The sequence below is a fragment of the Phalacrocorax carbo genome, chromosome 1 (assembly GCF_963921805.1).
Source record: "Phalacrocorax carbo chromosome 1, bPhaCar2.1, whole genome shotgun sequence".
NCBI classification, from domain to species: domain Eukaryota; kingdom Metazoa; phylum Chordata; class Aves; order Suliformes; family Phalacrocoracidae; genus Phalacrocorax; species Phalacrocorax carbo.
The window spans coordinates 158635774-158663566 of NC_087513.1; the positions used below are offsets into that span (position 1 = coordinate 158635774).

General features: G+C 42.3%; 2 protein-coding genes across 4 annotated transcripts in view; both read left to right on the plus strand.

Moving 5' to 3' along the window:
- Positions 1-5407, plus strand: part of TMTC4 (transmembrane O-mannosyltransferase targeting cadherins 4) — a 59407-nt gene extending 54000 nt beyond the window's left edge. For both annotated transcript variants that reach the window (XM_064440628.1, XM_009509855.2), the window contains one exon: positions 287-5407. In XM_064440628.1, coding sequence (XP_064296698.1) covers positions 287-438 — 152 coding nt within the window. In that variant the 3' untranslated portion in view covers positions 439-5407. The remainder of the gene's footprint in view (positions 1-286) is intronic.
- The window catches only part of GGACT (gamma-glutamylamine cyclotransferase), a 46336-nt gene that overhangs the window by 6997 nt on the left and 11546 nt on the right, over positions 1-27793 (plus strand). Inside the window, exon 1 of one of the 2 annotated variants that reach the window (XM_064440631.1) lies at positions 6509-6590. The exons of the other annotated variant lie outside the window; for it this stretch is intronic. The gene's annotated coding sequence lies outside the window, so the exon portion shown is untranslated. Of the gene's footprint in view, positions 1-6508; positions 6591-27793 lie in introns of those variants that run through there. 2 annotated transcript variants of the gene reach the window in all.

Below are 27793 nucleotides of genomic sequence, written 5' to 3' on the forward strand. Positions count from 1 at the left end.
GTCTGCAAATTGGTTCATTTGTGCTACGCTTGTAACCCACAATGAGCTCACCAGATAAGAGCTGCCATTTGTGGCTGCAATGTAATTCATTCCTTCATCATTCCCATGCCAGTTCTGCTCCCAGGCTTTGCTCCTGCATTTGGCAACAGAACAAGCAGCTACTGTGCCACCAGCCAGCGAGAGACCCTCACTGGAAACAAATGCTTTAATGTTGTTTTCCAAGTGATTGGCAGGATTGCATATTATTCAACAATATTGCTAATGAAATTCCTCATTGATGTTCCAGCTGTGCTTTATCATCGCTGGGGAAATCTTGACTTAGCAAAGAAGCACTATGAAGTCTCTCTGAAGCTTGATCCTATGGCACCAGGGACCAAGGAAAACTACAACCTCTTAAGAAGAAAACTGGAGCAATTGCAAAAGAAAGGCGGTGCCTAATGTTTCTTTTCAGGTTGTCCATGCATGCTGTTTACAATTAATGTTACATGGGTACTTTTGACCATGTAAACGATTCAGTCATTATTTCTCAAAAATAACAACACCGCCAGCACTGCACACTTGAATGTCCAATTATGCCCTCCTACAGATCCTAATGTTTTGGCTGCACTTTGGGGGATCATTTTATTTTTACTCTTGAAGTGCTTTTAAAGTCCCTTAGAACATTTTTATAGGTATATGAAAGCAATGCAGATGGAATTTCACAGCTTTCACTTGTAATTTGATATCTTCATCTGACTTTTTAGTAGCAGGGTGAATATCAGAAGGCAGTTTTATTTCTGAAAGTGATTCTAAAAACCCTGCAATTTCCTGTTTAAATCCTGATCTTTTCAAGTACAAAGAATATCTGTCCACTCCAGTTTTATTACTGCCTTCTACTGCCATTCCTGCAGAGCCAGTGGAAGAATGGATTCTCTCCAGCACTTCAGTCTACTCTTGTAATTTGAGTTATGCCCTTGTTCTTGTTTCTGGCTCCACCCTTCAAATTGTCATATTTGTACAGGAGTAAATGAGGACAAGGACTCAACCATCAACGTTTGTCAGCCAGTGTGCCGCTGAGGTATGCTCAAGTGGAGAAAACACTCTTAGATTAAGACGGAGACTTTAGCAAGCAGCAAAGGGGAAAAAAAAAAGTGCGAGGTGACAGAGGAGTTGGCTGGATTTTCTGTTCTTGCAGGCAGCCTTATCTAGCACAGACTACTTGGGCAACAAGTCAGAATTGCTTCAGCTCCTGCCACAGGTCAGTGGTCTAAATACAGTGTAGCCTCTACAGGAGCTATTTCTGTGTTCTCAGGCATTTCAGGTCCTTCTAGTTAAGGACATGACACCTTTCAGCTCCTATATTGTTGGTGAATAAGGAGAGACGTTCTGTAAAAAAGTAACTGGGCAGAGTGCCTGACCTTGGCTGTTGATATATTAACTGGAAGGAACTTGGGTTCACCTTTGTCTCCCATGGCTCATGCGTTTGCTGAAGTGGCAGTTCAATAAGCATAGCTGTTAATGCATAAACTGATCACATTGATACGGGATGATTCAGAGACGGTGCACCTTGATACAATGTCACTTTTCAAAATGTGCTATGCTTTAATACACATTTAAACTCTGGCTGTCCAGAGGTGTTTGTCTTGTGCTAATATTGACATTCCTGCTTCAGGAAGAAGTCATGTGTCTACTTATTCATCGGAGTTTTTTTCTTTATGATTGGAAGACTGCTATTGGATGTGAAAACTGAGGAACTTTACCTCTCTTTTCATATTCCTTTATCCTTTCCCTCTGTCCCCTCCCATAGGAAAGAAAATTATCAATGCGGTATTTGCAGCTTTCCTAATTTGTCCGATGGTTATTGTATAGAGATTGTAGGATGTTCTCCATATACAACCCACCTATGCGTGCAACCATTTAAAGTATAAAGGGAATTCCTGCTTGTAGGACAGGTTGTCGTGTGACCGTGTCATCTGACCGTCGGGTAACTATTCCACATCTATACTATGTTTTTAATCTCAGCTACCTTTACATTTTAAATTTGCTTGGAAATGACAGTTGCTCTTGAAAGCTGTTTCAAGAGCCAAGTGTGTCTACAGGGCACATTGCAATACCGCAGAGCTACCAAAGCATCCTCTTGAGAAAGCTAGTCTGGGTACTACAAGCGGTGCAGCTACTTTAGTGTAATATTCTTGCCAGACTAACTATAAATCCAGCCAGCAAGGCTGTGGCAGTGTGGTGCTGTCCACAAATTTGGCTTTGAAAGAATTAACATGCTTATATTTACATAGTATGTCGCCATACTGATTTCAGTTGAGGTACCAGCGGCATGTATTTGTGCTAGTGCAGTGCTCCTCTACTGCCAATATAGCCAGTTTCTCAGCAGTACTAATTAATTCATACTGGGTACTGAGTTGATGCAGTTGTTTCTATTTCTTCTGGTTTCTGGACAAAATTTTCAGAAACTAGTTTCTGAATATGTTTGCAGGATATAAACATGCTCTTTGATAGGTATCTGTACTGATGCAGCAGAACGCTGCCTGCGCCAGTATGGCTAGTCATCCCCTGATAACCAGCATAGTTTAGTCAGTAACAACTTTTGTATCTGAAACATGCTGAAAAAGATACACCCTTCAGTACAAACAGCAGACTTAAGGCTTTCCATACGTAGCCTGTTCATCAGATATAGAGAACACTTAGCTACTTCAGTCATGAAGTATTAAAGAGTCAGGATTTGGCTGGATGAGCTAGTTTATAGCAGAAGATAAACGTGTTTAATATAATCAGGTCTTTTCTGTATATTTGGAGTATGACACACTGAGTTTAAATTATTATTCTCATCATGAAGTTCACATTCATAGTTTTCCCTGTTGTCTGCCGTATTGGCTTTACAGAAATCCACTAGATCAATATTATGTATGGGGTATGAATTCTCTTCGGGTCATTATGAACCAAAGTTGTTGTAGGAATTTCTCTGTGGAAGTCAGTTTGTCCTTCCGCTCAAGAGTCTTGGGCGGAAGAGGCATGCCAACAAATTGGATGTTGTTGATATTTGAAAATGGTGATTACTCTTCAATACAGACAACATCAGTTCTTCTTGATTAGTTTTCTGGCTACCTGTATATATTTTTGTGAGGGTTTATTTGTTTTATATAATTTTCAGTGCTATAGAAATTCAGTGTGAATCCTTGTATGGTGGTAATAAGAAGGATACACTTATGTCTGAGTGTAATGTTGAGGCAGAATAGGGTTCAAAAGAAGCAAAAACCCAAGATTTTTTAAATAAAAGATTCCTTAAGACTTTCAAGAATGCTAAATATTTTTTTACTTTATTTTCAGAAATATTCTGAGAGTGCAAATAATACAGTGAGTTTTATTAAAATGGTTACAATGTTCACCTTTTGCTTGTGTTTCACACCTCATAAGTGACTCCTGGAATAGTGCAGAACACCCAACCTGGAAAAGAGAAGGGTGAAGAAAAAGTGGTTTTGTACGTAACTGTTGTTACAAGCATTGTCTGTCGTTCCAGCGTGCTGGATTTTTCCCCCGTGTTACCTTTCCACCATTGCTAATTACAGAAGATTAAGGTTTCCTTCTTATCAGCTGGCCTGCTTGATTCTGTAGTGAAACTAAGAAACGTGGATACACTGTTTTTCAAGGATTGCTTGTTCGAATACAGTTCTGAGGAGAGAAATACAGAACGATTCAATGCACAGAACGGACTCAGGAAAATATTCACAGTGACTGCTACGGCTGACAGTCTCTTTCCACCAAAAACTTCCAAGGGAGTTCCCTAATTGTATGTTTCTCTCATGTTTAGACCAATGCCATGTACATGAAGTTTCCTGTTATTTAATTTCATACTTAAGATTTAAACTGTAGAGATGTGGGTTGCGTGTGTGTGTGTTTATGAGCACTCAGAAATAAAAATGCTCAATACTTTTGAATGGTTTGTCAAAAGTATTGGGCCTACTCACTGGGAACTTGTTGCCTTCGTATTTGAGATACCTGCATCTGAGCTATTCATCCCAGTTTCTCTGTATAGCCACTGGGAAAAAAACAGGTAACGGGAAACATGATTCATCTCCTAAAGAAAGCATCTTTAGGATGTGAGGCGTCATGTACTTGAAGCAGGTATTTGTCTTCACTGACTTCAAAGGGTAACTACGGTGATCATCATCGATGAGGAAAATCTCGCTGCTGCTTTCAGTTGCAGCGATCTGGTCCCACACACCTCTAGCACTCTCGTAGGTTATCTGCACCAAGAATATCAAAAGACTGGCATTGAAGCAAATTGGCAGGTACTTGCCTTGAGCTCAGAGGGTTATAGTAGCTGCTTGAGGGAATGGGTTGAGACAAATTAAAAGAGCTTTCTACTGATAGTGAAATTTATATGGCTGATAAAGCATCTGAATGTCACATCTCCGCCCACAGAAACAGAATATTCAGGTCCAGTTTGATCTGTTGTTAGCTTATCTGTGATCACAATAAATGGTAACAACTTCCTATTGAATTGACTTTCGGTGTCCTTCACTTTGTTTTAAAAGCAATCTAAAGCAACTGTAAATTTGCAAAGGTGAGATTTTTTTCTTAAATTGAAGTTGCTGTTTCAAGCTGTAGCTGTTAGAATGTAAATGTGATAGCATAGCCTGTTTCGATACAGTGAGGGTTTTTTAGTTTAAATATCTTAATTATTTATTTGCGGGTTCCTGCTCGTGTGCCATGTGAGCGTAGGTATATTTACATACCTATCATTACATGTAGATCCCCTCGTGATTCTTGACTTGGCCCTTTCACTGAGCAGCGCTTCCTTCCACAGCTCTTGATATGCCTCTACCAAACGTGTGTTTGTGAGGGCACGTTTAACTCATGTGTTTGAATTTCTGTGACGTAAACGCTGAGGGAGCCAAACCTCTGTCGCGTACCACCGTAAGCAGCAGGTTCCACTAGTAGTGGCCGCTGTAGACCGTGCGCTGGGCTCTGCCATAACGTCAAGTGGTTGTACATAGGTGTAACGTTACAAACACAGCAGCGTGGATCCTGTGCGTTAAGGAAAAAGGACTGTACAGCTGCCCCGAAGAAGAGGCTGCGCAGAGCTGCGTGGGCTGTTGAGCACTGGAGGACTGATTACCTTTGTATTAGAAAGCTGCACTGCAGTACTGTGGCATGGGTGTTCAGTGTCTGTCCGCGGCGATACATGTCAAGTGGTTCAGGGCTTTTAAAAATAAGTATTTTTGTTAGAAAAAAAATCCCTACAGATATTGGAATTGGTAGCTTGTGATTGCCGAGTTGAACTGTTTTTTAATGTAGTGTTAATCATTTAGATTGCCGATGGTATGTTCCATTTTATTTTCAGCTGAGTGAGAAGTAAATACGTTTGTAATGGAGCCATGTAATAAATCTGCATTTTGCTATCTTTTTGCATAGATTTTAATTGTGATAATGGTGTTTATTTTTGTAGTAAGTTTTTTTATTCAGGGTTCTACCATAAGCTAGGAAGAGCGTCAAATGGGCATGGCGGAGCGTGGTACTGTGGTACGCAGGAAGATGCTCTTCCCCCTAGAGTAACAGTTCAAAATTTTGATTCTGCACAAGCGTATTGATGTTGAATGTGTATGCCTTAAAAAAAAAAAAAAAGTGGCACTTGAGGAAAGTGATGGAATGCCTGATAATTTCAACCTAGAAAGCAATAACCTATAGAAAGAGGAGATATTGCCTCGAACTCTGAGCAGTCTTTAGAGCTGGAATAGAATTACTGAATGCTAATTGCAAAAGAAAGGGAGTAGTCTATAATGATGCAACCCGGCTTTGAGCTTGCTGACTAGTCAAGGACGAGGGCCCAAAACCGAAACATGACTTTGTGTCCCAATAACCAGGCTACGCAATGGTGCTCGTGTGCGCCAGGCGAACAGGTACCGAGTTGTTCAGCGTCAAACGGAGCGTAAGGGTGCCCTGCTCCTCGTCCTCCTGCCGCTGTCTTCATTTCCTTACAGCGGTTTTACTCTGCGGAGTCTCGACATGCTTTGCCAAAAAGCACACCGGCCCCCGCAGCGCCAGCGGGAGGGTCCCTGGCTGGGCATCGGGGGCTGCCTGAAATGGGGGGGCCCACACAAAGTCCCTCGGACTTTTAAAACTTGTGCTTCAGCAGGCGCAAAGTCAAATCTCTGGCTGCAGCCGGAATCCCTTCCACAGAGCCGTCGTTGTTTTTGAAATAATAAGGGTTTTTAGAAGCTCTCTAAACGCCAGGCGCGCTGCCTGCGGTGGCGTTGCTGAATGCGCACGTGTTGCGGCCTGCAGGCCGGAAGGCGCGGGCGCCGCCACCGCCGGTTCGGTCGCCGCTCCCGCTTGTTCGGGAGCGACGCTTCCCGCGGAGCGCAGGGCGCCGCCGCCGCCCCCCCTCGCTGCGACTGCCCTGGGTGGCGCGGGGCGCCCCGCACGGCCGCCCGCTCCGCCCTCAGGGCTCCCTCCCTCCCTCCCGCCCGCCGCCGGGGCCCCGCCCCGCCGCCCGGCCCCGCCCCGCCGCCTACTCCCCCGGGAGGCGCCCCGGGACGGGCAGAAGGACGCGGCCGCGGCCGGAGGCGGAGGCGCGGAAGCAGCGGCAACGCTGGCGAGTGAGTGCCGCGAGCGGCCGCCGCGGGGGCGTGCGCGCGATAGGACCCGCGCCACGGGGGCGGGGCCGGGCCGGGCCGCCTGCCGCCACGTGACGCGGCGGCCCCGCGCCGTTCGAGCGGCCGGTGCCCTTACGCGCGCGCCGCTGTCCTCGCGCTGCCGCGGAGGCTCCTCACGTTGTGCTGAGGCGTTCCCCTGGCGCCGCCCGCTCCCTCCCGGCGGAGGGGAGCGGAGCGGGGCTCGCCGGTGGGGCCCCTCAGCGGTGGGGCGGCGGCGGCGGCGGCGGCGAACTCCCCCGCGGCCCGCTGGCCCCGGCGGAGAGCGCCCCGCGGCGCCGGTCGGCACCCCATGTCCGCGGCCGCCGGGCTTGCGGGGCCGGTGGGGCAGCAGCGCGGCGCAGCGCCGCCGCCGCCTCCTCGGCCAGTTTGGGGGTGGCGTGCGGGAGCTGGGAGCGGCTTGACCGACGCCCTCCGCCGCCGGACACAGAGCGCCCTCGCCGGGCCCCGCCCTGCCGGTTCCCCTCCCCGCGGCGGGACCCGGTGCCCGTGGGGCGCCAGGCCTGTAAGGTCACAGCAGCGTGCCGGGGGCCGCGGGACTGCTGAGAGCCTTTTGCTTCGGTAACGCAGCCCGGTTCGGGGAGGGGGATCCGCAACGCCGGGCTCGAACAGTGCCCCTGGGCCGAGGCGGTGTGCGCCGGGCGCCTCGCCTTCTCCGGTGTTGGGGCACGTAGAGCATCCCCCAAACAAACGCGTTCGTTATGATCTAGACACTCGCTGTAGTGCCATACCTTGGCCTTGTAAGGGTTAGTGGGATGGGTCTGAAGAACAAATATCTAAACTAGAAGGAGAACAGAAAGAAAATAGTTTGGACATCGTAGATGAAGAGGAGCTGTGACAGTTGATGCCTGTATCCCTACAAGATAACTATTCAGATCATTTATCTTTTTGCCTGCATTGATTGGACCAGATTGGGGGGGAGGTGTTATTTTTTTATCCTCCTACGGCTTTAATTCCAATAAACCTTAATTTCCTGCTTTTTCTGTATCCTTTTCTATTGTAGAATTATGTAAACCTTTTGCTTTTGAGTTAAGGTTCGTTTAGCTGTATTTGTGTTAACTCCAGACAATTAACTTCCTCATTTTTTGCTTCAGGGCTTTTTAATTTGCTACTTCCCTAATTTTTGCCATGCTTTGAAAATATCAAGGTAGCAATTTATACAGAGCTTAATGTACAGGGGCACAACTATAAATATCTCCATGACCACATCGTTTCATGTAGAACTCTATGAAGAGTGGACTTGTTTTATATACTCTGTGGTATAAGCAGGCAGTCAGCCTGGAAAACCAATTTCTCGACAATTAAAACTGTTCATTGTGTGACGTAGGCCATTGAGAGGCTTTAAATTTTGCATGTCTGAATGAAAAATGGGTGTATTTCCATCTTTCTTCTTCCCTCCCCCGAGAAAAGCCTTAAAACCCTAGGCTGGGTCTGTAAAATATGTATCCTCAGGTAGTACTCATCTCCAGCCCTTGCTCCATCATAGCGGTGAAAGTCATATGAAAACTCTGTGTCTTTTTACCTAAGCATTCTATTGCCATCAGTAAATAAAAGCTAAACAGACGAGATGTCTCTGTTACTGCCTGCCTTGAGAAGTGAATTGTCAAGGGTGTTACACGTTAAAGAAAGAAATGGACTTCCCATACATTGCTAATGTTTTAAAATCTGCACCCTGTTGCTGACAAGTATTAGCTACTTAATATGTGTGGTGTTCCTTCATTTTGCTTGGGTTCCTGCAGCCTGTTCACTCCTCGCTTTCCAAGTTACCGTGGTGTTTCTGCATCAGCTTTGCAAGCAAGTTTCTTTGAGCTTGTTTGTGAGTTTGTTATGAGACCACTGGAGTACCAACCAAGGCTTCGCTCAGTCACAGAAGGGAACGGGTCATGTTGTCGGTATCTGTCATGTCATCTGCTCCTTATAAATTTTCTTTTGGCCTCTTCTTTATATGTATGACCAGAGGTTTTTTGCTGATCATTTTCTCATACCAGGTCAGGGTGGAAATATTGTTTTGAATGCTTTGCTTATTGCAGTGTCTGCTTTTTATCCTTTAGACAGGATCATCGTGTCAGTTCATGCTTTCCTTGGCTGATTTTTGAAGTGGAAAGCTGGGTGCCTCCAGAGACTACCGAGGACAAACCAGGCCTGATTTTACACCAGACGTCCCACTGTCTCTCCTACCCACCACTAGTCTGAGCACGGCCTCTTTGCTTGAAAAAGTGTCGTCTAGCGTTAGCTTTAGCCCTGCTCTGAGGGGGACGCTGGGCTAGGTGACCTTCAAAGGTCCCTTCCAACCAGCCTTCCTCTGGCTCTGTCTATACGTTTTCATGACTCCCAGCAGTAATCCAACTGCCTAGAAGCTTCCCCTTGAAAATTACTTTCATCTGACTGCTGGTGTAACCGTGATTTTTTTTCTGTTCTGCTTCTGTTGTTCATGTGGTTGTGTTTGTTCTTCATGGGGAGCTTTTGGGAACTGACGTTACCTGCCTGCCTGATCTACATTTTGAATTTGTGAGTGTAGGTACAGGCACACGGGTGCAGTTGTGAGGGTGTCGGGAAATAAAATAGGAGAATAATAAACTCCAGGGGTACAGTGTTGCATTTGCCTTCTGCTACTAGCTCTGGTACACTTTTACTCTGCGATGGATTTGCCAAATTATTTTTCAGTGTAATCATAAGCAGCAATAACTAACTGTTCACAGCAAAAAATATACTTCATTTCACTGTAGTTCTTGTCGTCTTTTTTGGAGCAGTGTACTATTTCCCCCCCCTATTCGTATTCAAGTCTTGTTGTACGTTTCTTGTGCTCTAAAAGCACATGCTCTTTGAACTTGAACCTGGTCAAATAATTTTCAAAACTCTCTTGATTTAAGTAGAATTGAATGTGGGACTTGCATGGCATTTTAAGTGACATGAACTGCTTAAGCAGAGAGCACATGCTATAACAGGATGCATTTTCTATATGAACTGATGCTGCCTTTCTTTTTCCTGTCTTTCAAAATAATTTCTTTTGCAGCATTCTGACGGAGGGGGTAAGTATTGCATAGATAATTTAATAAGAGACAGGGGAAATGTATGGGCGTAGTCATGTTGTTGAGTTTGCAAATATAATACTTTTTCATTCTGTCTCTCTAAAGAGTGTGCTTATGCTCGTAAATCAAAATCTGTAGCTATTTAGAATTTTCTATTCTTTTTCACTCCAAAAGTTTAATTACTTTTTATGGACTGTGTCAGATACAGCTCTCTCTTCCTCCCTTTCAAAAACCAATTAATGCTAAAGAAGGAGAGACTGTTCCAGGATAATATAACATTCTATTGATTTACCATTAGAGAGTTTTTTCAAGAATGCCCTTTACATGAAGATTTTTGTCCATTGTTATTCCTTAAGTGTGTCAGCTATTTGCTCTTAACATTTTGAGAAAACACATGGAATATCACTGTCACTCCTGATTTCTCTGTCTTACAAGACACCTCTTTTCCTTCGGAATTACCCTTATAACTGCCTCTCTCTGACTGTCACTGCTCATGTCCTTTACTAAAAGGCAGAGTTACTGTTGTATTGCTAATCTTCTGACAGAAGTTCTTGGCCATGCAGAATTGCTTTTTCTCATCGCCTCCATGAAGCATTGCCCTTTTCAGTGCTGTGTGGTGCTGCTGTAACTGTGAGAGAGATCATCCCATCTGTGCCAGGCTTCAGCTGTGCCAGAGTATCTGTGTTAGGACAATACTGCAATTACAAGTCTATATGCTATCAAATAACACCAGAATAATTACAAGTCTATTTCTCTTCTTTCCCTCCACTCATTTTGTCTAGCCTGATACAGTCCCACAATTTCTATCATAGTATAATTCAGGTTGGAAGGGACTTCGGGAGTCCCTAGTTCAACCTATATTCAAAGTAGGGCCACCTCTGTGGGCAGACCAGGTTATTCAGGGCTTTATCTGATGTGTCCTGAAAACCTACAGGGATCAAGACTACTCAACCCCTCTGGCAGCTTGCTTCAGTGTTTGTCTGCGTCATGAAAACCTTTTCCCTTGAATCAAGCTGGGGCCTCTCTTGTACTGGTTTATACCTTGTTGTTTCTCCGACTCCCACGTGCGCCACTGTGAGGAGTCTAGCTGCATCTTCTGGATAAACCCCTCATAGGTATGGGAAGACTGCTGTTGGGTCACCCCAAAGCCATCTCTTCTCAAGTTGAACAAACTCGGTTTCCTGAGCCTCTTTTCACAGAGCAAGCACTCCCACCCCATGACCATCTGAACTCACTGTAGTTTATCACTCTTTTCCTTGTAATAAGGGGCCTGAAACCCGGTGCAGTATTGTAGGTGTGGTCTGATGAACATCAAGTAGAGGGAGACCATCACTTCCCTGAATCTGCTGGTTGAGCTCCCATTAACACAGTGCAGGGCGTTCCCCTTCTTTGCTGCTTTCTTTGTTCAGCAGGGTGTACTCCTGAGACTTAAGGTAATGATGATTAAGGTAAATCACTGGGATGTCAGAGGAAACATGGATCCCAGCCAGCATCATCTTGACTGCTGTGCTGCACTCTAGCTGAGTCCTGGCTCTCCAGCGACAGTCAGGGTTTTAGTTTTCCTGTTAGAGAGGAAGGAGACGAGGATGTTCATTCCTCATCCAGGTCTAAAGCTCTCACTGTTTACTTATGTTTTCCACAGTCTCAGGAATACTGGTTGGCATTATGTTACTTCCTGGTAACGGTATCGTGGACAATTTGGATAGTGTTTTGGAATGGTGGTATCAAAGATTTTTCTCCAAAATATTTTTGCTGCTGACCTGGACTCACTCGACAGTTTTTCTCTTGTAGCTCTCCATATCCTGGGTATCAACCTGTAGCTCTGCTGCTGCCTTCTGCATCACAGGGACTGAAAGTTGGCTACATATCTAGTGAAATATGTCATTTGATACATTTTGCCTTCTGGTAAGCAGTCTAGCTTGTGCGCAGGTCTTCAGATAATCAAGGTTTTATTGTTTCTACTGGCACATGGTACAGGTAAGAACTGTGGGTTTGTACCTCACCACTGCACCCTTCGTTCATCTACTTCTTTAGATGACAGGCTTGCATTTGAAATGTGAGTTTAATTTGTAGTTGGTGGTGAGATATTCAGCTCACATCTCTCTGCATCACCTGGTGAAGCCTGAGTGGCCAGCCTAGATTCCGAACTTAAGGAAGTTAAGTGAGGTGAATACTACCTCTGGTTCATGAGAAGTTATTAATAGCATTCTTTCTGAATTCTCTTACATTGAACCCAAATGTTTGTTGTTTAATTGCATATTAAACAGGCTACAGTATGGACACTGAATTTTAGCACTAAAATCAGTATGTAATTTTAATTACGTCTACAGATTCTATGTACTCAAAATAACAGTTTTATTGTTGCTTGGGTCTCAGAATATATGAATTTCTCTAGAAATCAAGGGTAACAGATGCAATTATTTCCCATTAGGAGTGGCACAGTCCATATATACAGTGAAAAGCTGAAAGCTAGAAGGAAGATAGAAATAAACGGATTTTCTTCTAAACATTGTTGAGAAAAATTATATTGGAAGTGAGACTTTTAAGTAGTGAGCAAGAAATACGGGCCTTGCTTTGGGTTTGTGTTGGAAGAATGGTGATTGTGGTGTGTCTGAATGATGTTTCCACCTAGTGATGAACAAGAGATTCATGTTAGTTGTGATATGAGAGTAAGGCTATAACAGAATTTCATTAGCTAATAGCTTCATGAGAAGAAATTACAGGTTGTTTTAATGGAGAGGGAAATGGTAGCTATATGGGCCCCACTTAAAGCCATAATCCTCTTGTGTCACAATTTTTATATTTTTTAAATTAATTCTTATTCTTTTGTTAGCTTTGCCTTCTCTAAACTAATTTAACTAACTGCATGACCCACAATTCGCTGCAGGTGCTAGAGCAAAATATTTCAGATGCTGGTAGCACATAGCGTGTGCTTCAAGCTTGAAAGGAAGTGCTTAAGGCTGTTTAATCATTGTTTTAGCATCTATAGTTCAAATTCCTAAACTAGAAGTTACAAAATAATTGGTATCACAAGAAAGCAAACTTGGAGGCTCAAATGGTTTGCAAGTCCAGGCATGCGATTGGAAGAAGTTGCCCAGTAAAGTGACTGGTTCTGTCAGCATCTTTATAGGCTTCCAGTGAAGGGATACTGGCTCCTTCGTTGGCATCGCGCTAACTTTAGCTAGTAAGACACTGTAATTGCTCTTCCCCATGCAGTCCATCTCCGTGCTGCTAGGCGCCAGCCTTCTGTTTGTCCTTCTGCATAACTCCTGCCTCCATTTTTTGATGATGTTCTTCTGGCCTATGGTTTTTATTTATGTTCCTGTGCTCAAGGGGTTATGGGGCTGTACACGGGGGAAACACGGAATGAGTGCCAGAGCACGCTGGCTTGTCTGGATTCACCCACCCCAGTTCCCCTGGACTGAGAGGACATTGCTTTACAGTGAGGCAGCAGGTTCTTGTCAGTGTTTCAGTCTGGGGAAAAATGGGAATCCTTCATGGGTTTTGTGGAAAGCTCATGGAAAAGGAAGAGAAATGTAAGGAGGCTGGAGAATGGGAATAATAACATAAGCATCTGTAGTAACAAATAGAAGAGAAAATTATTGGATTCAGATTTTTTATCACTGAGATCAGGTTTATTCTTGCAACAGGACTTGTTCAGAGATGAACTGTTACCAGAGTATGTGGGTGGAAAAATTGGAGGCAACTGAAGAAAGGTGTTTTAAGCAATAGCAGTTGGGTACAGATTATCAGATGAAGAATGAAAAAAAAATATTTTCCATGCTTGTCAGCTGGGACGGTCTTGGATTTATAGATAGAAGAAGGATATAGGCATTAGGTTTCCTTATTGTCCTGGCTGCATGTCTGCACAGGTGCTCAAGGGAGATTGTGGTTTGAAGAACAACTTAAGCCCAGACTTATTCTGGGCAAAATAAGAACTCTAAAGAAGACGTGATAACCTTACAGAGATTAGAAATATGAAGGGAAAAGATTACTAGAGTTTACTAGGTGTAAAATGTAATCTTGGAGTGAGTGTCATCATTTAAATATGTTCAAGAGTGTATATCAATTGCTATTGATTTTCTTTTAGGCTATAGTTTAGTGAAGCTAACAATGTAGATTGTCTAGAATGAGCAAGCGAGAGTCTGAGCTGAGTGTTGTATAACATTTTCACTGAAAGGGGATGGAGTATCGCACATGTATGAAGGAAGTATGGCAATGTGTACCTTGAAGCAGTGCTTTAAACCTACAACACTTAGCACTGTGCAAAGTACTGCTTTGGCTTGTTTTGCCTGGGAGGTGTGGAGATACTGTTTGGTAATTACTATGTTTGGATGTGGGCATAGGAGAATAAATCAAATTTAGATGGGCTTGCACAGAGCTAAGCCTGCACTATATTAGGAAAATGTATAAATATCCAAGAAACTATGAATGAGAGAAATGTTTCGATGCAATTTATGGAGTGGAGCCCCAGGCCTAATTTTGCCTTAGCTGAAAATTACATAGGGAATAAATCGCAGCCGGACACTTATCGTACACATACACGTTTCATACATCAAACCACTAACCTGCTCCAAGGCTGCAGTGCTTGCTGTGATGTAGTTCAAGCACACTGGCTATGAAAACTTTCAGAATGTGAATCCAGCCACTGGCCAAATCTCACTAAAGCTTTCTGAAGCTCATTTCAAACATGAAAAGTAACACCAGGTTGTATGCTTAGGAACTCTGTCTTGTCGGGAAGAGTGTCTCTGGGAAAGGTGATGGGAAGGGCTCAGAAAGAAGAGCCTCTGCCTTCTGTCGACTCTGTAGATAGAAACCTGTTCTCTTAACTGTTATATCTAACGGGAGTCAAATTCAAGACAAAATGAGCATAAAGCAAAATTGACATTTAAGATATTTAAATTATATTTTGGGGTAATGATTTACTACTTTTGATTAAACTGTCCTAAGGCAGTGGGCCTTATTTCATGATTGTGGTTCCAGGCATAATAAATTTCTCACTAACATGGCTATTTCTGTAGTTATGTGAAGCTTTAGGAAACCTGCTTAACAGAAACAAAACATCTTGGAGAAGACAAACAGGTGCAGTCAAGAGAGAAAAGAGGTTGTTGGTGTTTCTTCATCTTTCTAGTATGGGGCTTCTTAATGAAGTAAACTGGCTGGCTGTTTTTTCCTCTCCCTTCTATTCTTGTTTATATTTACCTTTATTTATCTCGTCGAAATATCAAGAAATTTAGGGCAAAATATATCTGGATCCATCTGCTCATCTAGTCTGTTCTTTTACTGCTAGTAGTTATATCTTTTAATTAAGTATGCTTAACGACAGTGTACTGCATTAATGGGTGACATCAAATATCTTTAATTTTGTACATTATGAACTTACTAATGCAGAGAAGGGTTTTTTTTCTAATTCCTATATATCAAAACAATGATTTAACCTCTTCAGTTTGCCAAATTGAAGTTTGTCTTATCCGTAACTTCCATTTCATTGTTGGTGTAGGTGAAAACTCAACTAGGCTCTAATTTAGCTGCATTTAGCAGAGGTATATTATTATATTATGAATACAGGAAATGTTTATTCATTGACATGGTAGTCCGTTTCAGTTTTGCATCTTGTTGATTATAGTTATTCTTTTGATGTAAGAACTTTGTGCTCTAAGTCATATGATAGACTTACAAAATTATAAAGTCCACGACTGACCTTTAAATTATAGGTTCATCAAATATGTTTTAATTTTTATTTTGGTTTTTTTTGTGGTTGACCATCAGTGTTGACGTTAACCTGATTTTAAGCAGGGTCTGCAGAGTGGTGCAGAAGACACTTGGCCTGGGAGGTATGATAACTAGAGGGAAGGAGCAGATGATACTGCCTTTAGGATAATTTGCTTTTCATGACCCTGCCAAATGAGGTAATTTGATTTCACATCGGACAAGTTAAAAAATAATCTATTGGGCTGATTTTTAAGTTTATTTATGGGATGGATTATTTCTTTGACATTCCCCCACCCCTCTCTGGTTCTCTATGGAGATTTATCTACAAAATCTCTACAATTCTCTTCTTCCCACTAAGCCCATCAGTCCAACTACATTATCAGCTGGATTTTTACTTTAGGTAGTAGTGATGCTTTGGGAGCGTGTTTAGGGAGAAGTGTTAGGAAATATTTTCAGTGACAGTGGAGTAGACAGTCTTAAGATTAATGATTTTTCTCTCTTAGCAGGAATAAACTCCCCAGTAATCGTGTACCTTTATGATCTGTAAAGACTCCACAGCAATAACACCATGCTCGAATCTAGTATTTACTTAGCTCTTCTTGGATCCCAGCTCTGATGATTTCTGTGTTGTGAGCAGCGCTGCTTTTGTAGCATGTTGTCTGAGCTACTGCAATATAATCGCTTAACTATCTTTCTAAGAAACATGTCAGCTTACATTGTTCTCTTTGATAAAACCTGTGGCGTTGCTCTGGATTACACCCATATGCACGTGTAGCAATCTACCTGATACTGTTTACTCAAGTGATATCACATATGCCAAAAACAGCCTGTGAACAAATGTGTATGCAAGATTGTTTCCTGTGTGTCTAGAAAAATAGTGGTATATCTTGCCTACAGTTGCCACATCGACAGCTTGGCAGAAAACTGCATGAGGGTATGGATTTTCAATTATTCGGTATCAAAGTGATTTATCTCACCAGCTTGCTATCAATAAAATAAATAAAATAAAGCATATGCCTATAAACAAAATATAATTACATTTTAAAAATCTCTAATAAATAGCAATTATTTCAGAACTTCTTGCGATTAAAATGTCTCTCATCTGTGATCTGAAAACAGTGTTCGAGAAGAAAACGAGACAATGGAGAGACGGCTTGTTTTTTAGGTATGGATTTCAAAAGCTGCTTTTACATACAGTACGTAAAACTGGATGGCTGTCTTGCAAACCTCAGGGACACAAGCCTGTGGAGCTTTATACCTGCGAAGCAGAAGCTTCAGAGAGGGAACGGTGAGAGTGAGCTGTGCAGCTGTTGTTGAGGCTGCAGCGATGCAGTCCTGGGTCATTATTGCCTTCTTTCGGTGCTTTTATCAGCCAAAGATGTACAGCTGGCCTGGCACGTCTCTGCCTTTGAGCCAGACATACCTCGTGTGTGCCAGATCCAACAAAACCCAGCTTCATGGCTAACAACAGTCTTTGTGCCATCTTCTAAACAGTAGAAAAATTAGATTCATGCCCTCTGCCCCGAGGGCTCTAACCCATGTCTCTTAGGAGCATTTGGTCTTGCTGCAACTTGGCCTTTTGAAGCTGGATCGCAGTGCAGAAAGCAGTGCAGGATTCGTGGGGGCGGAGAGCGTTCAGTGTACCTCGGGATTATATCTCTGAGTGTAGTGGGGAAGTGCTATGTGGAGCAGGAATGGGTCAGAATCCAACATTTCATTCTTCCTTTTCAGGGTTATTGTTATTTGGGGGAAAAAACCTCCAAAATCAAGTGATTGCATAATGTACTAGCTATAAGCAGGCAGGGAGTGGGATCTAGAAATCCCTTCTTGAGGTAGTGAGAATCTACTGACTGGATCCGAGAATCAGTCTCTTGCAGTCTCCATGAGTCCAGCATTGCTTTCCATGCATAGTGTATGAATCAAACTGCCTTTTATTTTTACTTTTTAAATAAGAGCCAAGAGATTGTCTCATCCAGTTCCTTGGCAAAAGGCAAGTTTGGCAGTAGTAGTTTTATTTCTGATAGAGATTTGACTGACTTGCTATTGAGGATAGTCAGCAGTGAAGCATTCTCAGCCTTCCTGGATGGTCTAGGCTCTTCCTAGGCACTGTGCTTGCCAGTAGGTGGTTAGTCTTCCCTAAAGTCCATCTTTGAAATTTAAGCTCGTAGGGTCTTCTGCCCAGGTAGACGCGGAGAGAAGCTTACTGCCTCTCATTTTCTATTAGAGTATGCTTTATATAGTATACTTAAAGGCACAACTCTATTTTCTGTAAAATAAGTGATTTCTCTAAAATAAGAGACAGTACAGTCTCTTTTTTTTTTTTTTCCTCTATAGGTTGTGGTTCCTCGACCTATGATTGTTCTCTCTCTTCTTTCTGTCCACCTGATCCCATTTCTCTAGAAGTACCGTTGCTCAAAGCTGGACATGCCACTCAATTTGTGACCAGATCAGAGCAGGAGATTAAGTTCGCATGTCTTACTAGTGATGCACTTGTTTATACCTAAATATTAGGGTATTTTTTTCCCAAGAATACCACATTGTTGACTCATGTTGTGTTCAGCATCATTATAACTGCCAAGTCTCTCTCTGCAGAACTGCTGTTACGCTTATCTTTCCCCAGATTTTGTTTATGCAGTTGATTATTCCTGGCTAATCTTAGAACTCTGCACTGGTCTTGCTTGAATGGCTGCTGCAGAGCAGCAGTTGTGCAGGGACTTGCAACTGTCTCATTAGCCTGTGCGCAGCCTTTTGCGTTGGAGCGTTACCTGCATCTTTCACATCTTTCAGTATTTTCATTATCAGTATTTCCCTGATACTAGAATGAATATAACAAATTTTGTACATATGTCCAGTTTGAGATGAACCTCTGATAAATATTAAGTAGTCTTTCTAAACAGTTTTTACCTAAGTACCAACATTTCTTGTTAAAACATGTTTTTCTAGCTTGCTTGTGGGAATATCATGAGCAACAGTGTCAAAAGTTCTACCAAGGTCAAGGTAAATAACTGGGATTGAGCAAGACAGATGATTGCTTTTCAGCATCTGCATGTCTTACCAGCTGTAGAGGGAGGGAATCATCTGTGTGTATTCGAAATACTAGTTTTTATTACTAGAAGGCCTGCATCCCTTCCTTCTTCCATAGGAACTGACATTGGAAATTGCGGGCATCTCCATCCAAGTGGTGTCTCCTAGGTCTGTCTTGGCAGTCTTTTCCTGACCAGCCTCACCCAGGCACTTTGGGCGGCTCAGCTGCTCCCGCCAAGCGCGGCTCGGGCGGGAGATGTCAGGCTGCTCTGCTGAGCAGCTCTAGACAAACCTTTTTGACCTGTGTATTACTTCACCAGTTGTACTTCTGCTCCTGTTCATGTCAAGTTTAAGCACGTTCTGATTCACTGACCACTGAATGCTTGTATCTTTTAGGAGAAAATGGGAGAAAGGGGTCCTTTAAGACCTGTGGGTTTTTGCATTTTTCCATTTATAAAAGGGGATGAGGGGCTAGGGAGTCCTAAAATAATTGACACTTTGTTTTACAGAAAACTTCTGGTATTTATTTTGGGGTGGGGGGTTGGGGGGGTTTTTTGGGGTTGTTTTATTTTTGTTTTGTTGTTCTGAAATGCTGAAGAAGCTGGAGAGAACAAATAGTGGTGTTAAATCATGCATGTACAACCTAACTCTGTTAGCCCACCAGACTTAGGTAGTCTCTTAAAAATTGTTTATGTTAACATCTGTTTAAATGAGGCAATTGGGAGGAAAACTCCTTTTTATTAATGATTCAGCGTCCCTCTTCTCAGGCTTCAGCTTTTTTGTTGCCTTCCATGATTTTTTTCTTTGTATGGGGTTTATATGGGGTTATGTTACTTGATAGCAGTACTCAAGGTTGCGTTGCTTGCCTGTCTTTCCCTTAAGAGATTTGATCTTCTAATGATCGTCTGGTCATCAAGAAGCTGGCCCCACAAATCAGTTGAGAGCTAGTAAGTGCCTTGCTGGAGCATAGGGGTCTGGCTCCAAACGTTGTCTATGGATCCTAGTTATGTATTCACCTGAAAATAATTCCTGTATCAGTGTTAGCCTTTTTGTTCTGGCTTTAAAATCCACAGTGGTTGGACTAAAACTGAAAACCCCATACCTATAGAAGTCCCTATATCTTACTGAAGAAATATTGAAAGACGACATGACTTTTGGAATGTCTGCGTTAGAAAACTCATGCGTAATTAGTGGAAGGGAAGTGTCAGTCTGAATATGTTTTTACAAAATGAATTACAGATATCTTGATGACATCTTCCTCTGTTTTCCGGTACAGAATTTTCTTCTAAAATAGAATCAAAAGGTTCTGAAGCCTCTGACATATTGCATTTGTGATTTATAATGCAGTATTTTCAATCTTCCTTGTTTAGCAAGCTTATGACTCTTCTTTCAAAAGTTCAGGATTCTTTCACTAGCTTATTTGAAAAGCTATATTTAAAAAAAAAGAACATCGCACAGCTTAAAGCTTATACCAGTTGATCTAACTGCCTGCCATAATTCCGTTTGGGTTTTGAAATAAGCATGAAAAACTGATAAAACTTTCATTCACTTATGCCCATTATCCAAAGTTTAAAGCAAATAAATACATGTGCTTTCTCATTATTTTAATGAAATACAGGGTCACCAGTTCTGACTTTCTTTGCATTTTCCATGGATTTGTCAATTTTTATTGGCTCTGTCTTGCTAATAGAGTGGAAGGAAGGAGAGACTGAGATTAATTAAATATTCTTTCATATTTCATTTTTTATTTAGTATCTTGGAGATCTAAGGAGCTCCAAACAATAATCAATCAAAATCACTCCCCTCTGTCTCTTCTCAGTGGAACCATCATAATAAGCAATTAATACAGCCCTAAACTAGATAGAAAAGTAGTGATTAGGCAGTACAAAAATTGATTGCAATTAGCTAAATTCCAGTGTAGCAGAAGTCACCAGTTGAAGCCTTTTTGCAAAACAGGCGTAGGACTTAGCTTGCTCAAAATACGGGGATACAGCAGAATTTTCACTTTGCTTCAGGCCTCTTCTGACCTTGACTGAGGGATGAAGGCTCTTAGACACATTTTTAAAATGACCTGTCATGGTCAGTAAACTGATAATGTATCATTTAACCACAAAAATCGTCCATGTGCATTGCTTCCTGTAATTTTCTATGGTTCCACTTCTTTTGAAGTATTACTGTCCTAAAATCAAAGCGCACACACGCACACTTGCAGAGCATTTTAGAAATATACGGTGTTATTCTGGTGACACCAGGTGTTGAAAGTAAAAAATGTAATGCATTATGTATTCAGAAGCATGCTTTTATTAATTGATAGTTATTGTGGAGTAGACGGTGAACAGGGGAAGGTTTGTAATTTGACAATAATTTAAGTCACCTATTTTAAAAGAATGTTAAAAATCAGCAGTGATTCGTCCATCACCTGTCTTTTAAAGCCACATCAAAAGGTCAAAACTAAATTCTTGTATTATTTCTCTTCTTCCTGTGTCTTAAGTAATAACGTTGTTTCTTGATTTATCTCAAGTGTAACTCTGTAATTATTTAATTTTTCTTTCGTTAATTAGCATCCGTGATTATTTGCTTAAAGAATGCAGAAGTAAGATTAATTGAGATTTCCAAATGTCCCTAGATACTGTCTGTCAAATCTAGGACAAATGGTGTTCAGAATAATAACGTATTCCTGCATTTGGGGATTGGGAGTTACCAGAGACTGCTGTACTACATATTTGGGCAGGGAAAGTGACACTGGGAGGGCAGCGATTGATTTATTCAAGAGCTGAAGTGTACCTTTCTGCTGCCAAGTTGAACTAAGCAGTTATTGAAAAAAAAAAAAAAATCTCAGTGCATTTTTAACATTGTATGGATAATGTTTATCTTTAAAATTTTCAGTTATCATAGTTTTGGACTTAAGGTTATTTGGTTAATCTCTGAAATCATCTCTTCTTATTTCAGCTTTCCATTGTGAGATGTATTTGATGTGAAGGGTGTACGAGTGTTCACCCAGGACTACTTCTTGAAACTCCCAGGCCAGCTGCTACGAGCCAAGGCCTTTCAGTGGAAGCAGTCTGTTTTTAAAAGCATGGTGCTGACTTTTCCATGGTATTCAGTGAATACTCTTCTCTTCAGTTGTCGCACAGAAATAAATTATAAATTGTGGTCATAAATTTACTTTAAATTAATTGGGAGGGAAGTTGCTAACAAGAAGAGCAGTTGGTTTTAGATCATATATCAGTTTGTGCTGAGAGGAGGCGTGTGGGTTCAAAATGTCTGTTGATCCCAATGCGAGAAGAAAGTTTTCACTTAGAGGGGTAGGGAGCTCCTAGGACTTGCTCTTCCTCCCGTACTCATCCTGTTATTGGAAAAAGTAAGTATAAGGCAGTGGATTGGAAGATACAGTACATACTGCTGGGACCTATTTGGGAAGGTGGGATCCCAATAAAGCAAGGAAATAAAATAAAACCCATTGCGGCACATAGGAATTGTTTCTCGTTTCCAGAGCAAACCCTGGAAAAGGATGAATATAGTGTTTCATCGTCACTTCTGCCTCATGTCCCACGGTATAGGCAGTGGGTACTAGTTTGGCAGTTACCCTTTTCATGCTGAAATCTGTGCACCCCCTTTAGTCTGCTCTGTTGCCTACTAAGGTAGCCAGTTTAGCCTTGCTCTTTTTTCATAATTCTGTTCCATGTTTGGGGTGTGTGAGGTGGCTGTTGTGGGGAGAGAGTAAAGCTTGTCAGAGGATATGCTAATTTATACTTGAGGTTTAATCACCTTTGCTTGGGATCTGCTCTAGTCCTAAACTCGCTTCATCTTAAGGTCTAGCTTGAGGCCTTCAGAACATTTTATGTTGTAATAGTGCTTTGCCTGCCCTCCACGCCTGTCTTCCCAACACAAAGTCTAGATTGATGGATAGGTGTAGTTGGATGCTCTCCTAGGTATTTGAATGCCTTAAGGTATGTGAGTTTGCTCTGATGTGCACCCAAAGTAACTTTGAAGACGTATGTCCCTAGAGTGCTGTTTTTATCCAAATAAAAGATGCTTTTTTGGTTGCCCTGTATGTTGTCATGATGCAGGAACATATTGCAGATGGAAACCACCTGATTTGTAGAAGTAAAATCCTCCACAAAATTACCTGGCGCTGGACAATGAAACTTTTAGGTGCACAGAATCACCTTCAGATCATTAAATACAGGCATCTGTAACTGCAGAGAAAGAAGTAATAGATGCTTGGCCAAAGATAATACAACTTACACAACTGTAAAAAGATTAACAGTCTGTATTTGCAAGTCTAAGCCATTCCACCTCTTTATTTTTAACCCTGTAAAATAAAGTGATCAAGGAAATGAACAACTTTCCCGTCTGTGCACTTGTTGAATCTTTCACTGATGTTTCTGAGTACACATGACGTTACGTTCATGCGATTTTTCTAAATGAGATTTTACTGGTACCTTTTGTGATGTCTCTGGTGTTCCCTTGAAATACTTGTTCCAGCTGTGCTGCCCTCTTACAACCGTGTCATCTTGGTGGGTGGCACAGGTGTCTCTTGTAGGTGCTGCTGCTGCTGCTGATGTCCTGTGCTGCTATTTACTTCCAACATCCATGTGCTCACTCCTGTGAGAAGAGGGAAATCTCTGAATGGGAATGGTTGGAAAACAAGCATGTGAATTTCCGAGGACTGCCAAATATACATGATTTTTCTTGAGTATTATTTTTTTGCTGGCCTACAGCTTGGCTTCGTTCACTCGTCATTTTGTGATCAACCAAAATATGCAAGTATTTCCTTTTATGACAAGGTCACCCATCTAGTTGACCAAGGGAAGCTAGTAGACGTGGTGGGTTTGGATTTTAGCAAAGCTTTTGATACTGTCTCTCACAGTATCCTTATGGAGAAAATATCCAGTATACAGCTTGACAAGTCCATAATACATTGGGTGAGCAATTGGCTGACAGGTCGGGCTCAGAGTTATAGTAAATGGGGTTACACCAGGCTGGTGGCCAGTCACTAGCGGGATTCCCCCGGGCTCAATTTTAGGGCCAGTGCTCTTTAATGTTTTTATAAATTATCTGGATGCAAACATTAAGTAAGTTTGCTGATGATACTGAACTAGGGGGAGCTGAGGACTCCCATGAGGGCAGAGAGGCCTTACAGAGAGATCTGGATAGACTGGAGAGCTGGGCAATCACCAACTGTATGAAATTTAATGAGCAAGTGCTGGATTCTCCACCTGAAACAGGATAATCCTGGCTATATATACAAACTGGGGGATGAGAGGCCGGACAGCAGCCCTGTGGAAAGACATCTGGGGGTTTGGGCTGATGGCAAGCTGAGTACGAGCCAACAGTGTGCCCTGGCAGCCAGAAGGGCCAGCCGTGTCCTGGGGTGCATCCAGCACAGCGCAGCTAGCTGGTCGAGGGAAGTGGGTGTCCCACTCGGGGCTGCACCGGTGCAATGCAGCTTCGAGTGCTGTGTGCAGTTTTGGGTGCCTTTTAGGACATCAAACTATTAGAGTGTGTCCAGAGGGGAGGGTGACGAAGATGGTGAAAGCCCTTGAGGGCGACTTATGAGGAGTGGCTGAGGGCACTTGGTTTGGTTCAGCTTGGAGAGGGCTGATGGGTGACTTTACTGCAGGCGACAGCTTCCTCAAGGCGGGCAGTTGAGGGGAAGGTGCTGATCTTGTGCATCCAAAGAAGGGCGACAAAGCTGGTGAAGGGCCTAGAGAAAAAGTTCTGTGAAGAGCAGCTGAGGGAACTGGGGTTGTTTAGACTGGAGAAGAGGCGGAGGGGAGACCTTATCGCTCTCTACAGCTACCTGAAAGGAGGTTGTAGCGAGGGTGGGTATTGGTCTCTTCTCCCAAGTAGCAAGCAATAGGACAAAAGGAGACAGCCTCAGGTTGCACCAGGGGAGGTTTAGATTGGATATTAGGAAAAAATTCTTCACCAAAAGGGTTGTCAAGCACTGGAACAGCTGCCCAGGGAAGTGGCTGAGTCACTGTCCCTGGAGGTGTTTAAAAGACGTGTAGACGTGGTGCTTAGGGACATGGTGTAGTGGTGGACTTGGCAGTGCTTGGTTAACAGTTGGACTCGATGATCTTAAAGGTCTTGTCTGACCTAAATGAATCTATGAACTCCTCTCTCTGGTGACCAGTGATAGGACACAAGGAAATGGAATGCATCTGCGCTGGGGGAAGTTCGAACTGGACATCAGGAAAAGGTTCTTCACTGAGAGGGTGGTCTGTCACTGGAACAGGTTCCCCAGGGGAGTGGTCACAGCACCAAGCCTGTCAGAGTTCAAAGAGCATCTCGACAACACTCTTAGTCATACCTTAGTTTTAGGTAGTCCTGCGAGGAGCAGGGAGTTGGACTAGATGATCCTTACGAGTCCCTTCCAAATTGAGATATGATTCCTTCATTGCTTTCAAGTGATGAGTCCCCAGAAGTTCTTGTCAGTGGTCCCTCAGCATATGTTTCTGCACCTTGTATCATTAAAAGCCATCTTAATTCAATTACACTGTTCATAGGCCATCTAATACGTCTGTAGCATGGACCAGTCCTCCTCAGGATGCATCATACATGGATATGGTAGGCACACAACTACTTGCTATAGCAAGACCACTCATAAATAACATTAATTCCTGAGAAATATGACTGATAACTTCTGTCTGTGCATATTACTCTGTATTTTAATGTAGTTCATTATAATCTTCCCTTAACTAACTCCTTATTCGCATACAGTTCTTCCCTGTGACTTGGTCTGGAGATATTTTCATTGCCTATTAAAATAACGTATTTTATTTGACTCCAAGCCCGTTGCATCAAAGGACGTTGTTTTAATGACATTGGTCTGGCTTTTTTGCATTTGGAACCACATTGCATATTAATCCCTTTCTCATTTACTTGCAGTACTTGATTCTGTTCTTCTTCCTTTATCAAGTTAGTAACAGAAATTCCTTCTCAAAGGTTACTGAAAAGAGGCTGCACAGCATGTATAAGGCTATTTTCATTTATATAATTATTTTATTTGTAAATAATCCTGTCTTATATAAATGTCTATGTAATTCAGATTAATATTATATAATGTTTTCCTATTACAGCCAGACCTCTGGTTTAAGACGCCTTTCATTAGGGCTTCCTTCCAGGGGTCCTGGACACTGCCAAGGAGACCTTCAATTAGAATAAATTCTGCATGCCATCATAAAACTAAAATAGCTTTCTTTTTTGCAATTGCAAATATATATCTAAGAGAGAACTATTTGCATCAGTATTTCTTGTGACCCTCTTGTGACTCCAGGAGAAGATTTAAGGGCTTGGGTAGCTGGCTTTCCTTGTTCTTCACTAAATGCAGACCTGTGCTAAATTTTGCATCAGACTACAGAACCTGTTTCCGCATCAGAGACCAAATCATTCCTTACCTGAAAGTAAACATTTCATTCAACCCGTCCTTAGAGGACGCAAACAAACAAATTGGGAAGTTCTTGTCTTCTTGCTTATCTTTGACTCTCCCAGGCAGGAGAATGTATGAGATTCTGGTCGGTATGTCTTCTGGATCTGAAAGCAATTACTCCAGTGCCTTGCTGAGTGCCATTTCAGGCTTTTTTGGCTGCCCCCAGAATATGTGTTTGTTTCTTCTGTGTAGAAGATAGCAGGCCAGTAAATTTATTTACTTTGAGATAAGGTTGCTTTCCTAGTTGATGAAGAAGGAGATGCGGAATGTTTCAGATTTCATTGCAGGACTTTGCAGGTCTTTCTTGGAGACTAAGAATCAAGACAAGGACAGTTGAAATAACTCATTAGTTTTCATGATGATCTGTGACTTTTTATCTCTTCTGTAGCAAACTTGGCACTAATTTCTAAACAGAAGTGAGATGCCTCGGTGGGACTGAAGTAATTACATACATCTGTTCGTAGTTCTTTGTAGTTTTGATTTGGTGTTCTGGTTTCTATTTTCTTACCTTTTATTATCTTAGAAAACGGTGGAAGAGATTTGTTGCTGAGATATGGGTTGGGTTTTTATTTTTCACTTGCATTGAGCTGCAAGCTGAAATTCACTTTAAAATGGCTTTTTGTTAAATAAAACTACCAGTATAGCTTATCAAAGTAAGACTTCTATACACAATTAATTAGGCAAATAAAATGACTGCAGTTAGTGAACTAGAATAGACTATAATCACAGAATCATTTAGGTTGGAAAAGACCTTTAAGATCATCGAGTCCAACCACTGACCAAGCACTGCCAAGTCCACCACTAAACCCTGTCCCTAAGCACCACGCCTGCATGTCTTCTAAATACCCTCAGGGGTGGTGACTCAAAGACTTCCCTGGGCAGCCTGTTGAGCTGATTTGTTTCGTTACCAGTATGTCTTATGTTAAATATTACTCTTTTCCACAAATTTGATTCATAGACCGAAAGGATGGTACAAGCCCTACTCTTAAAAAACAACAACAAAAAACCCAAACAAAAACAAAACCCCATAATCAGTTTCTCAGCTTTATTTAATTCATTCAGGTCATTTTTTTTCAAAGTGGAAAGAAGATACTTCTGTGTATCACAGGAAGAAGATCTGTCAAAATTTGTTCATCTTTTCACATTTTCCACTGTTTGGCTGTCTCCAGACCAGCAGTTTGACTTCTTCAGAGCTGTAGCTGCAAAGGAGTGATTCTACAATTCTTCTTTATTAGTGTATGAATACTGCACTTTTCCTTTTGTGCACCCTTATAACCTCAGCTGCAGTCCTCGAAGTGTCAAGAGGGCCTCTTCTTCTTCCACTGCTACCTAGTGGCATATGTACGAATAAAAAAGCATTTATCTTAGTTTGTCTTCTATGAGAACAGATATACCTTATTATCCACTATTCCTCCTGAGCCTCACAAAATTTGTATGACCCTGCTTCCGAGCGAACGTGTTGGCCGTTACCCCACGCCATCTGTACCCTTCCTGGTTTAATATTTAAAACACTGTTTCCGCTTAAATCTGGTGGTTCCTCCACTAGAGCTGGTTTTAATCTTACTCCTTCCTTTTCCTTGGGCCACTAAGACTTTACAAGCGAAGCATGGCTTTATGTGGAAAATTGTTGTGTGTATATGTGGATGCTGTAAATGTGTATAAATTACCTTTCCTCGGCCCTTAAAAGCAGCCTGTAGTTCCCCAAGGAATCGCAGGCTGGGAAAACCCCACTCTGTTGGGGTTTTCTGATGCTTCGTTTCTGCCACATTGGTCAAAGGTTTGTGTTCCAATAACTGGTCCGTGCCGGGGTAGGTAGTTGGTTTCTGAGGGAAAAATAGTGCAGTGTTATGTGATGCTGTTCACAGATTTATACCTGGTTTTTCTGTTTGGCTCATTCGGCAGAGTAGATTTTGTTCTCCAAAGGTCCGTGCTTTCGCGTGGTTTTT